The 16935-nt window shown below is 36.8% G+C and overlaps 1 protein-coding gene across 6 annotated transcripts in view; it reads left to right on the forward strand.

Moving 5' to 3' along the window:
- The window catches only part of LOC115514070 (muscular LMNA interacting protein), a 250047-nt gene that overhangs the window by 172430 nt on the left and 60682 nt on the right, over positions 1–16935 (forward strand). For all 6 annotated transcript variants that reach the window (XM_032593184.1, XM_032593186.1, XM_032593187.1 and 3 more), the window contains 2 exons: positions 5904–5948; positions 16169–16213. In XM_032593184.1, coding sequence (XP_032449075.1) covers positions 5904–5948; positions 16169–16213 — 90 coding nt within the window. The remainder of the gene's footprint in view (positions 1–5903; positions 5949–16168; positions 16214–16935) is intronic.

Below are 16935 nucleotides of genomic sequence, written 5' to 3' on the forward strand. Positions count from 1 at the left end.
GAACTCATAAACCCTGAGATCATGACCTGAGTCAAAACCAAGAGTCAGACTAACCAACTGAGCCACCCAGGCGCCCCTATAGTTTTCCTTTTTAAAGTCATGTTTAGGGGCACCTGGGTGGCTCAGTCAGTTAAGCATCTGACTTTGGCCTAGGTCATGATCTCGACGTTCCAGAGTTAAGCCCTATATTTGGCTCTGTGCTGACAGCTCAGAGCCTGGGGCCTGTTTCAGATTCTGTGTCTCCCTCTTTCTCTACCCCTCCTCTGCTCATGCTCTGTCTCTCTCAAAAATAAATAAACATTATTTTTTTTAAAAAAGTCATGTTTATTGAGGTGTAGTTTACCCACTGTTAAATTTACCCTTTCAGTGTATAGTTCTATGCATTTTCACAAAGCATAATACAGTTGTGCAACAACTACCACGTCTGAGGTACAAAACACTTCCATCAAATGTAAAAGTTCTCTTGTGCTCCTTTATAGTACATCCCTCCCTCTAACCCAGATTCTGTACAACTACTGATTTTTTTCTCTGTTTCTATACTTTTGCCTTTGCAAGAATGTCATATAAATAGAATCATACAGCGTGTAGTCTTTTGACAAGGCAGTTGAGATTCATCCATGTTTTTGCATGTATCAATAGTTCATTTGTACTCCACTGCTGAGTGGTATTCCATTGTATGGTTGTACCATATGTTAACTATTCACCAGTGATGGACAACTGGGATATTTCTACTTAGATTCTATTATGAATAGAGCTGCTAAGAACACTTATCAACAAGGTTTTGTATGCACATGTGCTTTCATTTCTCTTGGGTAAAAACCTAGGAGAGGAATGACTGAACCATTGTTTTTTTCCTGCAGTATTTCCATTTTTCAGATGTCTTACTGTTTTTCCATGGGGACTCAAAGTTCTCTGAGCATATAAGCTACCTTGGCTGCAAATATGCCTGATGTCTGAGATGCCAGATACTAAAGCTTGGTGCCTAGGATTTACCAGTCCTGCTGAGTTTTGTCTTTTGTTTATGTTTTATGAAGAACAGAAGGAACATGAGTCTCAGGCTGTAAAAAATATCTGATGTCAACCATTTCTCCCACACCGCTCTCCCACCACCCTGGTCACAGTATCCCTCATCTTTGCCCCCCCCCCCCCCGTACCTTCCAGACTCTTCTTCAAATAGCTGTTCCCATTGTCTTCCCTGAGAGAAGCATCAGGAGTTGACCAAACCTATGCTTAACTGTCCGCTTCTCCCCAGCCAAGCTGAAGGACCACCTTGATATTGTTCTCACAGATACTTCTTTTCACCACCCTCACATTTTGATCCCTCACATTACCCCTCTGCTCTCCTCATCTCTGATGTTGGAAAGTGTTGTGAAGTGAGAAGGCAGAGACACAGTATGTAAAACAAACACACAGACAAAAACAACCAGTTTGAAAGGTTGGGCTGTGAAAGGGGGAAGGAGATTGGGTCTGGGAGGGTGGGGAACGGGTCAAAGAAGAACTTTTGGTTTGCTTTTTAAAGCTGAAAATGGCAAGAGCAAGTTGGCATGCTAATGGGGTAGATGCACTAGAGGGAGGTGCTGATTATGCAAAAGAAAGGGAGACCCTGAAGGATGAAAAGTCCTCAGAAGGACATGGAACTTACAGCCTGATTAAAATAAATGTTCTTTGATAAAAAGCTGGAGGGGTACCTGGGTGGCCCCGTAGGTTAAGCATCCCATTCTTGATTTCACCTCAGGTTATTATCTCATGGTTTGTGAGTGAGTTAGGTGCCACATCGGGCTCTGGGCTGACAGTGCTGAGCCTGCTTGGGATTCTATCTCCCTTTCTCTCTGCCCCTCCCCTGCTTGCTTGCTTTCTCTCTCTCTGAATAAAATAAATAAATAAATAAATAAACTTCAAATAAAAAAAGCTGGGAATATCCACTATTGTAATAGGACAGAAAACAGAGGACATGTCAGATACAGGTGCAAAGCATGTTTGTAGGTGGCTGATGGCAAAATGAAGAATTTTGCAACTCATATTTTTAGTTACTCAATAACTAATAGTTTTCAGTGAAGAAAGGTTTAAGATTATTAACTGAGATTAAAAAGCAACCATATGATGGGGAAGAGCTTGAAAAAGGAAAAGTTGAAAACCATTATGTGTTCTGCTTTCGATTCTTCTCTCATTCCCTCATAAATCCCTTCCATTCAGGCTTTGCCCCTACTGCACTACCCAAACTACTTTCCCCAGGTTCCCATTACTATAAACTCAGCCCTGGTCGGGCTGTCATACCCACAGAAAATGAGACAGGTGATACTCCCTCCTCTTTGGCACACATTCCTCTAGTGCCTTCTAGGACACCCTGCTCTCTCAGCTTTTGTCCTATCTCACTCGTCAGTATTATTTCTTAGGCTCCTGTGAAGATTCTTCCTCTTCTTCCCCAAACTATTAATGCTGGAGTGCTCCAGGACTCTATCTTTGGGCTTCTCCTTCCTCTCTACATTTACTCCTTTGGTGTTCTGAAGATCAACTGTATGCTGAGAACTCTCAACTTTATATCTCAAGTCCAGGATTACCTCCCAAACTCCAGCTCCCAAATACCCACTGTCCATTTTCATTTAGATTTCTAATCAATATCTGAAAAATTTAGTCTAGATTTCTTCCCACAAAAACTTCCAGGGGCGCCTGGGTGGCTCCGTCAGTAAAGCATCTGACTTCGGCTCAGGTCATGATGTCACAGTTCGTGGGTTCGAGCCCATGTCAGGCTCTGTGCTGACAGCTCAGAGCCTGGAGCCTGTTTCGGATTCTGTCTCTCTCTCTCTCTCTCTCTCTCTCTCTCTCTCTCTCTCTCTCTCTCTCCTCTGCTTGTGTTCTCCCTGTTTCGGATTCTGTCTCTCTCTCTCTCTCTCTCTCTCTCCTCTGCTTGTGTTCTCTCTCTCTCTCAATAAACAAAAAAAAACAAACAAACATAAAAAAAAACACAACTATTTCATATCCTGCCTACCCATGTCTATCTATAGACTTCTCATCTTTCATTTGCTCAAGGCCGGAAACTTTGGTGTCAAGTTCTAATTTTCTCTTTCTCTCATATTCCACATCTCTATTAGAAACCCTGTTGCCATCAATTAAAAATACATGTAGAGTATGATTATTTCATAACTTCTGTACTGCTGAGCCATTGTCATGTTTTGCTGGATAGTGCAATAGTTTTTCCCCTTCGACCCTTGCCTCACTATAATTCATTTTGAACATATCAAAGAGTGAGATCCTTTTAAAGCATAAGTCAGATTATGGCTCCCCTTGGCTTAAAACCAGCAGTACCTACACATTTCCTGTAGCTATAAACCAGAGTCCTTACAAGTTCTTGGAAGGGCCTCTATGCTCTAGTCTCTGGAACCTTCCATCAGCCCCTCCCCTGCTCTCCTGCTTTCCTCACAACACCCCAGCCCTGCCTGATTCCTTGCCGTGGCCTCGAATGTGCCAGGCATGCTCCTGCCTTGGCACATTTTGTTCTTTCTTCAAATCAGTTGTGTCACTTTTTATAGTTTTTAGTTCCTTGTAAACATTCGCAAGCTTAACTTTTATCTCAAAGGAAGCATGATTAAGTATGGTTGTTTTTGGTCTGGCTCAAAGAAAACAAATTTCTGGATTCTCTGTGGGTGTTTTTTGGTTGTTCTTTACTTCTTCCCATTCTCACATTGTCTTACCTGTTTGTGTATCTGAATCCGATTGTGTGTTGGATATGCTACTTGGAAGTTTATTTAAATAAATTATTTGAGGGCTAATATGATATTATCTTACTATGGATAGTCTTTTCTTTGCTTCTATTAGACACCAGGAGCATTAGCAAAGAAGGATAAATTAATTTAATTTAAAGTTTTGGGTTAATTTTTTATAAACAGTTGTCAATGGTTTGAGGCCAAGCTGAAGACTATATGAGGTCTTCTAGATCAGTCTTACTCCTGGGGCTCAATCTAATTTTGGTGGGTCATGGATTCTGACTTTTATCTCCCTATATCTCTGAAATTGTCAAAAGTTTGGATCAGCTTCTCGAGCAACTCATCGTTATTGTCAAACATCTCTAGGTCAAAAGCTGGTCTCAAATACTTGAGTCCTCTCTTTGGATTTCCATCTTCTCCTTATCTTGCCCCCACATTCTTTATTCTCTTGTTAGCTCATTGACATTTTTAATAAATAATATGTCAATATTGTTTTAAATATTTTACCCATCTTTTGTCCGTTTTGGAAGGATTGCTTTGAGTTCTTGAGCCACCATTCTCAGATGTGGAAATTATCTTTGAGCACTTTTAATTTGCTCCACCTAGTTGAAATGCTCTTTGTTTAGATGTTCACATCTCCAGCTCCCTCAGTTCCTTCAAATCTTAGCCCAAATGTCACCTTCTCTAGACTGACCCTCCTATTTGAAATTGTAAACCCTCAGCACTCTTGACCTTCTTCGTATCTAGGTTGTCTAAAAGAAGTAAGCTATTTGGCAGAAACAAAGAAGATTTTCTCTGGAAGAATATATTACCTGAGGCTTCAAATTATTTCTATTCTTTTGTTGTTGTTGTTGTATAACATATGATGTAATATGCGGTATGTTTTTTTCTAACATATGGTACAATGTACTTATTTATTATTATATTGTTTGTCTTCTCTCCTGCTAGAATGTAAGCTTACCAAGCATAGGGCATCTTTGTCTATTTTGTTTACTGATAAGATACAGGGTGTAGAATAGTTCCTGGCACACAGTAGATATACAGTAAGTATTTACTAAGGAGATGAATGAATCAAATAGGCCATCTCATGTCAAAAAGTGAGAAAGTGGGCCTACAAGAGAAAAATTATGGGCTCACTAGGCAGAATTAAATGCTCACTTAAGGCTAATGACCATTAATTTATAATGAAATCAATTAGCTTGGTTGAGAGAGTTTCCTCAGGAATGTTTTGCTTCTCAAGTTTAGAGAAAATGGATGATAAAGTCTATCCAGGGTTGTTGTTTTCTTTTCTTTTGCTTTCTTTTAAATTTTTTTTTTTTTCAACGTTTATTTATTTTTGGGACAGAGAGAGACAGAGCATGAACGGGGGAGGGGCAGAGAGAGAGGGAGACACAGAATCGGAAACAGGCTCCAGGCTCTGAGCCATCAGCCCAGAGCCTGACGCGGGGCTCGAACTCCCGGACCGCGAGATCGTGACCTGGCTGAAGTCGGACGCTTAACCGACTGCGCCACCCAGGCGCCCCGTCTTTTGCTTTCTTTTAAAGGTGAGTTTGTCACAAGGAGAGAGAGAGGCAAGAGAAATTAAGGTGTTAAAACAACTGAGAATATGAAATATATGTAAACTAAGAGGTAATAACACCACAATGGAACTGGTAAAGCTCATTAATTTCGAAGTCTCAATGAGGGACATTGCGCTGGGGACATTTGAGAAGTGAAGATGGTGAATAGGAGCTAGAGTTCTCAGGGTAGGATGCTAAAAATTGAAATTTCACAGATATCCCATTTTATTTGTGAAGGCAAAGTCTAGGAATGGCTTTGAGAGTGGATGAGTGAAATGGAATGGATGAGAATACATTTGGAGTTGGAAAGCTCAAAATAAGTGAGAGGGGTAGAGACTTCCATGTACATTTTGAAAATGGCAAAAATCACATGAAGGTCCATTATGATCCAAGAATGGATGTAATCAATAAATAAGGCAAAATTTACCAGCAAGCTGATAGATAATGGCAATAAAAAGAATAATGAAGTGACATAGTTTAATAAAACAATTTTCAAAGGGACAAGGCTTTTGTATAGAAAAGAGACAAGAATGTTTAGAAAGTCTTAATAGCAACAAAAGGTGAACGCTTATCCCAGAAGTTGAATTACTTTTAGTATTTTTGTGGTTACTTCAGTAGTATACTTATTTTTATTTTTTTACAGATGCCTACAACTCTTCCGAGAGCAGCTGGTCGAGAAACCAAATATGTAAGTCCCTTCATAATGATACATCCTGTTTTTTTAATGGGTACATGTGTATGCTTTGAAGTGAACTCAATTATACGGTCATTAAAATTGAATTAGTTGATTTTTTCATAAGTGGAAAGGGATAGGATGGTGTGATTGGTCCAGATGTGGAAAATCAGGTTATGTCAGGTAAGTTTATTGAATAAATTCCATCTTAAGTGAGGTCTAGTTTGATTAGCTTGGCTAAATAAAGCAGAACTCCAACACCTGCTTGCTGTCTTTCTAATTATCGAAGCTTAGACGACATTTTCATTTTTGTAATGGTTTATTGTGCTTATTATAAATGAGCCAGCACATATACTCGAAACATTAAGATTTGTCTATTTCCAATGGGATTGCCAGTTTTGTTGGTTTTGACTCATTTGTTGCTTTCTTGCATTTAAATTATTGTCAAATAAACTAATTTCTACTTATGAGCAAAAATTGACTAATAGATGGGTAGATACAGCCTCACATACTTGATCAATTATATGGAGCTGTCTCTGAATGTCTTAGGAATACAGATGTAGCCTCACTTCATTCCTATTCTTTATTCACCTCATGATCCACCATGTGGCCCACTTGTTTCTGATCAACTATATTCAACAGAAACAAGATTGTCTCCTAAGCAATTGTTTAGTTTTTAGTTAAATAAAAAACCAGTAAATGTTTTCTTTTAGGTTATGCCTTAAATTTTCTACTATGCTTTTTTTCATCATCATCATCATCATCATCATCATCATCATCGTCAAAGAATGAATATTTATTATATATTTTGTGATATATCTTCTTTCCAATTTATGTATTTCTGTCTTTATTTGGGTCTCCCTAAGGAAAATAATAAGTTGGATGAAATCACTGAATTTTATCCTACTCAGGAAATGACATATAGAAGGTATGGATAGGAACACTGCTTAGAGTATTTTCATTCTTATGTTTTGTTTTTATTGGAAGCCATTTGGAGTAACATAAGAGTAGAGACATTTGGTAGGCTGTAACCAAGTTTAAATCACAGCATGGCTGTTTGCTAACTGTCTGATCCTAGAAAGTCACTTAACTTCTATGCCTTAGTTTTTTCATCTATAAAATTGGGAAACTAATAATTGCCTGATGTACAATTTATATTGGTTAGTATATGAAAAGCCCTTAATGTGGTTCTGACATACAGGAATAAATAATAGTTCTTCCCTTTTTTCCTCTTTTCTTCCTTTGATTTCCTCTGCATCTATGCCTCCCCCTTTCTCTTCTTCCTCCCTATCTTGGGAAGAGTAGAAGCACCATGATTTAGCAGACTTCCTTGATTCTAAAGTTGGGTGCAAGAAAAGAAAGTTCTTTAAAGATGTTTCAATACTTTTTGTGACTCACGCATGCTACAAGAGCCAGACCTAAGAAAAAATAGCTGAAATGTTTTACTCTCTCATCTTCCTTTCTCACCTATTCCTATCTGTCACCAAAGTGCCTCTGATTGAGACTCATTTACAGTAAGGTGGTAAGGGGCTGATACTTCCTCTCACCCCTCCCCAGGGGTGGTTAATTTGATAGCAGTTGGAATCAAAGTTGGAGGGGCTGCTTCAATCTCCATAGTTAGAGTTTATTTCAAATTATTCTTCAATCAGTTATCAAACTTAATTAAAATAGGTTAATATTTGCCCCAAACTTTGTGAGAGCATCTGAGTCACTGAAAGTTAACATTGAGTCATCAAATAGATTGAGTGTAGACTAGAGCAAATATGAACTCTGATTCAGATAAGATTTTTGGCTTTGATTAAATTTGGTTTCTTGAGTGATAAGCTTTGTTTTTTGCTTTCTCTTACAATGTGACATTTGAATTGTTCTTTGTGACACCTCAAATATGTCTGTCTCTTTTGGAAGATGATAAAGGATAATTTTACAATGGAATGTAAAACCCAGTTTTTTGGTGCCAAGGCATAAGGAAGTCACACTTGTAAATATTTGGCTGCAGTTATTACATTTACTAAGTGATGTCTGATACATTTATTTTGAGGAGGAAAAAATGAAATTTCAGCTCTAAGTGTTGTTGGTCTTAGGTGAACAATCAATTTTAAATACAGTATGTTCTGATTTTATATGTTCTTTCTTCTAGAAATTCTAATATTCGTATTTGCTGAGCTACAAGATGCCTCACCTTAAGTGTGACTTGAAAAGATTTGACTTAATTAATTAATTAATTAATTAATCTTTTCCTATATATTTCTCTTTCTCTCCCGTGGAAGCTCGAAAGCAAATCTGGGAGGTCTTTTCACAGTATCTCATGGTCTCTCTTCACACTTTGAAGAAACTAGACATCTTCACAGTATGTAGCTGCTGGGACTTGGTGTGTCATTGACTTTGTAGAAATTCTTAGATTAGATTCAAAAACAGAGATCACATAGTTTACCAACTCCTGCACCACAGAGGAAAAAAAAGAGAAGACTTAAATTCAAGCCAAGAAACAAAGTTTTGTGACGTTTCAGGGTATTCTCAAGTAGATTAGCACAGACTGCTCAAAATTCTGACCTCTAGGGGCTCTCTAAAAGTATAGTATACAATCTATGATTCATAACTAGTAGAAAATATAGTCAGAATTGTTCAGCTCTATTATTCAATGAGCTTTTGCTCATTGATTCAACAAATAGTTACTGAGTGTCTACTATGTCCTAGTACTCACTGAGAAGTTACTGGGGTGAGGGAGCAACCCAATAATAAGATCCCCATTTCTGCAGCGTATAATGGGGGAGATAGTAAACACTTACAATAGTAAATGAGCAAGATACTTTCTTGTAGAAATTAGAGAAGAGCTGGCCATAGAACTGACTGATGTGTGAAAGCAGACTTACAAAGTTACTAGTTTTCAATGTATTCGTATATCTATTGGATTTCCAGTTTTCCTGGGAAGATTATAATGGCTTTATTAAATAACGAGAATTTGTATGACTAATTCCTCTTTCTGGGGCTTTTGGTGAAAGGGTGCCTTTTCTCCATGGGGGAAAAAAAAAGAAGAAGAAGGAGAAACCAAAATGCAAATCAGTTAGTTTCCTCTTCTTATTCTTTATTGTACATATTGTTACATTTCACATAGTCTGTTTTCTAGGATGAGACAGATGCAGGAAAAGCACCATCAATTCAGTCTAATTAGTCAAAGCTTTCTTCAATTCATGGTGTACTTGAATTGCAAGTTATTTTAAAGTAATTTAATTGAACTTTTCTTAAGTGTAATAGAATTTAAACTAGGTTAACAACATGTCGAGTCACAGTGATCTCCACAGGTCAATTGCAAGATTGATTATCTTAATTTGTTATTAATATTACTTTCAATTGGTTTGAGCTCTTATCTTTCAAGTGAAGTTTAAGTATTTCATTTAACCTTATACCAGTCTTATGAAGTGGGTATTATTATTTTAAGATCTTCATATTATAAAGGAGGAAACCAAATCTTAGAAGTCAGAGTAGGCAAAATCCTACCCAGGTCTCCCTCATGTCAAAGCCCTTACCATTAATACTTGTGTGAGAATTGGGGCCCCTGGATGGCTCAGTCAGTTGAGCATCCAACTTTGCTTCAGGTCATGATCTCATGGTTCATGACTTTGAGCCCTGCGTCAGGCTCTGTGCTGACAGCTCAGAGCCTGGACCCTGCTTCAGAGTCTGTGTCTCACACTCTCTCTGTTCTTCCCCTGCTCATGCCTTGTCAATAATAAATAAAGATTGAAAACATTAAAAAATACTTGTGTGAGAAGTACGAGAATATGGGAATAGTTTGTTTTCCTTAAATATTTTATCCATTAGTATTTATATTCTGGGTCGAAATTATTTCTTCATGTTCAGTAATCTTCAGGGTAAACTTTGAATGTTTTCAAATTTAGTGACAATATCTAAAATGATGTTTACTATATTTCTAACGTTTTAAATCACTCTCATATAAATTAATTCATAGTTTATCAGATAATGTTTAAGAGGTACTGTTTTTTATGACACTTTAAAAAATTTCTTTCCCTTTATGTAACAGAATGGATTTTCTATTTGAATTTCTATTTTATTCTGTTTTCACTTTACCACCTTTGAAGAGGAATGTCCTTTTTGCTTTTGCATTACATTTGTCTTAGTAAATATTTATTTTTCATTAACTACTACTGGTATAAATTATTTCATTCAAGTAATTCAAAGTCACAGTATGCTTTCCTAATAAAGAGCAAACTCAGAAAATAAGGCAAGTATTAGTCCTATTACTAGTGTATCAAAAAACCCTTAGTTGGAATCAAAATCTATAGATAAAAACTTATTTTATCAACTCTTTACATTTCATGAGTTACTTTTAAGAGCCAGAGAAATAACAGAGATAGGTCTATTGAATATTATATGGTAAACAGGTAAGATCCCATTTTAATGAGCCTGAGGGACAGAAAAAAATTCATAACAATGGAAGCATATTGCTTTCAAAATATCACAATGTATTAAAAAATGTGTCAAACTTTATTGAGAATATTCCCCACTATATATACAGGTATTCAAATAAAGGTCACAGTCTCCAATTTAGTCAGCTCACATACTCCCTTTGTTGCTATACTTGGAAATGTTGCTATGCTGGAGTGTTCCACAGGCGCTGCATGCTTAATGTAGTCACAGATCTTAAGGTAAGAGGAGACTTCAATCTAGTCCATTTCAATCCAGACCTCAGTCCAGATCTGCTTCCGTAGGATGTGACCAAAGATTTGATGAGTTACAGGAAGAATTGTGAACACTTCAAGCAAGAAATTCCACTCTTCTGATTATTCTCATTTACTTCTTTTTTTCGTTCAGAAATATTTCTAACGTATGCTTATGTGAAAAGGGATGAAGAAAGAATTAAAAATAATTATCTGGGTTCTAGTAAGTGAGGAGGAAGAGAGAAGATTTAACGAGACACTCTTTATGTCTTGCATCCTTCTCATCATCATTTTAGACTTTACCAAACACAAAGGTGCCATATTTCAGCCAAACTTCCCCTTGATGTGACCTTTTATCTCCTCATTTGCACATATAAACAGTGTCTGTCACTGGTCACTATGCCCACTTATCCTGCCTATTAATTATGTTCACGATAAGATGGAATCATCATTCCTTAGCATAAAGACTCAAACTTTTTAAACACTTTCAAATCTACTTTTTGTATGTAGGTCTTTTAGGAATGTATTACTAACTTATAAAATGGTTTCTAATGAGATAGTCATACAGGGTAATGTCTATAGATAGTTAGAATAAATAATGTGAAGCAAGAAAGATATGATGCCTCATAATGTATGTCTAGGGGCTTGGTGCCTAACATGCATAACACTGGATTCATTCTTTTGTGTCCATCGCGACTTATGTACAAATAATAGGAACACTTGCTAGGTGAAGGGAAAGACAGTATTTTATCATTTTATATTTCCTCAATACCAATCTCAGTATTCAGTGATTATTAAGTGCTCCGTTAATATTTTAAAATTTGTCTTACTGCCCATGTGTAGAGTAGTCTTGCCTGGGACAAGTATTTAGTTAACACATTATCACTAATTACAGTTCTTTGAGCCATGAGAAAAGGAAATACAGGTTAATTAGTCAACAGAGAAAAGGTAGAAGAAAGACATTTTAGTGATATTGAACTGGTTGTTATATTCAGGTGAGAGGGATGTGGCTGCTGAAAGGGGGGGGAAAGAAACAAACAAACAAAAAAACCCAACAAGCCAAAAGTGGAAGTGTAGAGTGCAGAAGGCAAAGGCAACTGGAACCACTTGATCTTGTTCCAGACCCCGGGGAGGGAGCTGGTGTGATACCAGCCAAAAGGACATGTGTCATGAATGGGGAAAAGCTGCACATTGCAAGCAAAAGCAATCTAGACACTGACAAAGGAGCTTCATTGTACTTCCTGAGCCTCGATATCAAGTCTTTGGAAAAGCAAAATGGTTTCTCCAAAGTTGGCTTGGCACAGTGGTGGCCTTCTGTAGGAATTTATTTTTCAGTGGACTTCAAATTCTCCTTTCTTTTCTTTGTCTAACTCTTTTGCTTTCCATGTAATCTAACTCTTTAATACATTTTCTTTGAGGTAAGAAATTTTGACTTTCACATTTTTTTGACTGTTGGTTTCTCAGTTTTTAAGATGACGGTACATTGGTTAACATAGATCCTCCTTTCTTACACTTTCCTTTCCTTTTATGGTTAAAATGATGTTAGAGGCCATAGAATAGATTATAGGATTTTGTTTCGCACAACAGCCATTCTTACATTCCACAGTATCATAGTTCCTCACAGTTAGTATTAATGTGGATAGACATGAATAACTAAAATCTTTAGTGTTGTTCCAATACAATTTCCAGTTTAGTTTTAGGTACATCAAGTTGCTTCTCTACCTTCATTTAGCTAACCTGTGAACAGTGGTTCGGATAGAGCTGCCTTCTCCCACCTTTCACTGCTCTAATCTCAGCTCACCAGACAATCTTTCCTCACTTTTCGGAAAATATTTGCTACAGTATTAATAACATAGTTATAGATGCAGCATTGAATAAACACTGCTAACCTGTATTAGGAAAGCAAAGCAAGGCTTCTCAAAGGGCTTGACATGGTTAGGTTGGTTGAAAGAATCTGGTTATACTCATTAAACACATAAGCCAATATTCTTTTTCTTGGATAAAGGATCTCTAGTGGCTTTATAAGTATTTACTCCACCCTGAGGTTCACATTTAATTCTATCCTTTCTCTAGGAATAGTTTATCATAAAAGTGATGTGAAACCCATTATATTAGATAAAATAAAAATGGAATGGGGATGCCTAAAGCATCTTATTATAACATTGTAATTCCTAATGATGGAATTTGAGGGACTTATGGAGACTGAATACAAAGATATTTGGGTTTTCCCCTAATTTAATTAATGTTTTTCTTGAGCATTTTATTTTTTCCCTATGATCACTTGGTATTATTTAGCACCACATACTACTAAATGTTAGTAATGTAGTTAAATTGTACAAATATTTTGTTTTTAACGTGTAACCTCTTCTTTCCTATATTTATCGAGATGAAAATTTAGCTGTGTTGTGCTTTAGTCAAGATACCCACATTCAATTTAGCATATTTCACAGGAGCTACTAATTTAACTTAGGGGATCCATAGATTATTGTCTCATTATTGCAATAATGAAAAATTAGCTATAGGGAAACAGTAAGACTTTAGAGGAAATAATTATTGCTTATATTGCATCGTGAGGTTAAAAGCGAATCCCCAGGTGAACTGAATGCAATGGGCATTCTAAAAGGCAGTTTTCTGCAGCACAGAATAGCCATAAACCTCTGTGTACACTTGCCTGGTCACCAGCAATTAGAGATGGGGAACATTTAGCCGAAATACCCTGCTGCCATAGACCAACCATGTATGACAGCAAACAATGATAGTCCTTATGAAGAAAGGCATGAGTGAAAAAGCAGAAAACAAACAATGCTGAGCACAGGGTGAGAAGGGCTGCAGGTGCCTTGTGAGTATGTTTGGTGATTCATACTTCTATATACTTGGCAATACCATAAGAACCACTAAGCTCTCAGTTTGCTGTTATCATTCATATCTCAGAGAGTAAAAACAGTATTGACAGACCTCTAACAAACCTTGAAAACATTTGCAATTTCAACAAGAATGTAAATATCTTAGGAACACAACTTTATCATATTTCAGCCAAGTATACTTGTAATTAAGCATTTGTATGTTGACTATTTCCTGTCAAAGTTGAAGGCTATTGATGTGGAAGCTCAGCCTCCCATTTAAATGCTGAAATGCTTGATAAAATGTAATTATTAAAAATGTTTATGTGGAGTGCCTGGGTGGCTCAGTCTGTTGAACATCTAACTCTTGATTTCGGCTCAAGTCATGATCTCAGGGTCATGGGATTGAGCCCCACAGTGGGGTCTGTGCTGAGTGTGGAACCTGCTGAAGATTCTCTCTCTCCCTCCCTCTTCCCCTCTCCGCAACTCATACTCTCTCTCTCTCTCTCAAAAAAAGAAAAAAACACGTTTATGTAACCCAATCTAAAGTAAAGAAAGAGAAATGTTTGAATGCCAGAAATGGAATGGTAACTCCAAGTGGGGGTGTTAAGAAGAAGCTAAAGCTCTAGCAGAATGTAGGCGCATCAGAACCTATGTGCTAGGAGCCAGGAGCTCAGATTTTAACTTTCAGTATTTAGTAAGTCTAAAACTTGTAAATGCATCCTTTGTATACATTCAGGAGCCCAGAAGTCCACTTTGGCCATGAAGCATGGAATAAAAAAAAAAAGTATAAATGCTTCCACCATCTCATCCAACACCCTTAGTTGGTAAAAGAGCCATCAATGAGAAAATGGTTCTAAACTTCTGGAACATGAAGATGTCAGGTTCTACCACTCTTTAAGTTTAGGAATATTAAGATGATGAAATAAAATGGAAAGCAGTGAAAGTCCTAGAGTTCCCACAAGACAAACATAAAATGTACTGTAGGCACGATTTCCCCGTCCAGGACTTCTCAGGTACATATAGAAATCATCACAAACATTATCTTGACTGAAAATGAGTTCAAAATCAAAAATAAATAGCCATAAAATGGCTAAAGAACATCACGGAGGAGAGGCACGAGGGAGAGTCAGCCGATACAAGAAACGGGAGATTTAGCAATAAGGAATTATAGGTAAATCTGAAATGAATTAATTGCTATAGTAAAAACGCTAAAAGAGTTAAAAGGAGTTATTGATGCCATCAAAATTACTTGAAAAAGAACCAAGTAGAACTTCCAGAAGTTAAAATAAAGCCATCAAAACATAAAATTCAATTGTCATGTTGAATGTGTTAATATACAATGGAAGAGAAATTAGTTAACGGTTAAACTTGTATGTAGAAAGGATTCAGAATGCAGCATAAAGAAACAAAAAATATGAAAGGAAATTTTATAGAAATGGGGGATGGATTGAGCAGACTACATATATATTTATTAGAAACTTCATAAACAGAGATGAGCTATAATGTAAGCAAAGCAATATTTGAAGAGGTATTCATGGAAGATTTTCCAGAATTGAAGGATATGCATATTCCAAATGAAGGACTACACCAAATCCCAAAAAAGGCACATAAAAAGAAATCCACCCTCAGATACATCATAGTGAAGTTGCGGAATGTCATGGAAGAACATCTTAAACACTAACCAAATGTGAAGACAGATGATCCACCAAAGTTATGACATTTAGAATGACAGCTGTGACAGACGCCAGAGCTAGTGGGGTAGTGTCTTCAAAATGCTGCGAGATAATAACTATTCACCGAAAATAATGTGTCCAGAACTCTTGTGGAAGAATGAGAACAAAATAGAAACATTTTCAGACCAAGTCAGGACAATAAGGTCTGAAAGAACGACCACAGCATTTACTTCAGTAAGAAGGAAACCAAATCCAGATGGAGTGAAATTCAGGAACCAAGGCTGAAGAAATAATATTAGCCTCCTATTTACTGGAAAACAATTTTAAAAACTAAATTGTTTTCTTTTCCAAAGCATGAAAACTTTCCTTTGTATATGAAGATACTTTAAGTGAACATCTGTTATTTGTGTCGATTTGCTGGAAACAAATATAAATATCCAACAATGCTAGTATGTTTTTTTTTTTAATTTTTTTTTAACATTTATTTATTTTTGAGACAGAGAGAGACAGAGCATGAACGGGGGAGGGGCAGAGAGAGAGGGAGACACAGAATCGGAAGCAGGCTCCAGGCTCTGAGCCATCAGCCCAGAGCCTGACGCGGGGCTCGAACTCACGGACCGCGAGATCGTGACCTGAGCTGAAGTGGGACGCTCAACCGACTGAGCCACCCAGGCGCCCCAATGCTAGTATGTTTAAGCAAAATGTAGAGTATATACAGAGACTGAAATATTATGTCATCTTGAAGAATTTTTGATGTCTTGTGATAGTGCTTATGTTAAGATGTTAAGGAGAAGTAACACATAAAACATCATGCTATTATATGAGCTGCATAAGAAAACATAGGAAAAATATTGTAAGGCAATGTACAAAAAATGTTCAACATTTTCTGGTGGCATAGATACTTTTCCTTTTACCTTATTCTTTTCAAAATTCTACAATGGACATGTGTTCTTTAATAATAAAAGAACTTCAAAGAACTTAAAAATATGGATATTTTGTGAAATTATGAAGTTCACTAAATAAACACCATGTTTCTAATTTTTCAGGCAAACCTGTCCTCCCCATCCTCTACAGTATCTGAGAGTCAGCTGGTATGTATCCTCTTATTAAGTCATGGACCTACTTTCAAAAATTCTGATCTCTCAAGACAGATTTTTCTGAGTGAAAGTGAACAGAGAATACATTTACTGCATATATTTGTTTGCCTGTCTAACAAAATTTTACTGATGCTTTACTGTAGTTGCATGGTGGTTGTTTTGTAGCTTACCAACATATATAAAAACCATACATAGACCTTATTTGCCAGGAACTTGCATCTTAGTAGTTTAGAGAGGGAGAGCGCTTACTTCCTGATAGGACAGAGGCAAAAAACATTCAAGGACAGGTCATGTTTGATGATGTAGGGCAGGTTCTGGACTTCAAGAAATGAGAAATGGGATATTTCAGACAGGAAGGCTAGCATGTAAATGGTGTAGATCAGTAATGAGCAGGAGAAATATCATGTGGACCACAATGGCAAGCCACAAATGTAATTTAAAATTTTCTAGTAGCCACATTAAAAGAGTAAAAAGTAAAACACAGACCACATTTATTTCAATAATGTATTTTATTTAGTGATAGGCAAATACCATTTCACCAAATAATCAGTATAAATGAGATATTTTATATTCCTTTTTGGAGGCTAAGTCTTTGAAATATGCTATGTATTTCACATGTACAGCACATCTCAATTTGGAGTAACCATATTTCATTGGCTTAACAAAGGGCTATGGGCTAATGTGTTAGTACTGATCTAAACTCTAGAATCTGTTAT

This window comes from Lynx canadensis, chromosome B2, assembly GCF_007474595.2.
Source record: "Lynx canadensis isolate LIC74 chromosome B2, mLynCan4.pri.v2, whole genome shotgun sequence".
In the NCBI taxonomy this organism is placed as follows: domain Eukaryota; kingdom Metazoa; phylum Chordata; class Mammalia; order Carnivora; family Felidae; genus Lynx; species Lynx canadensis.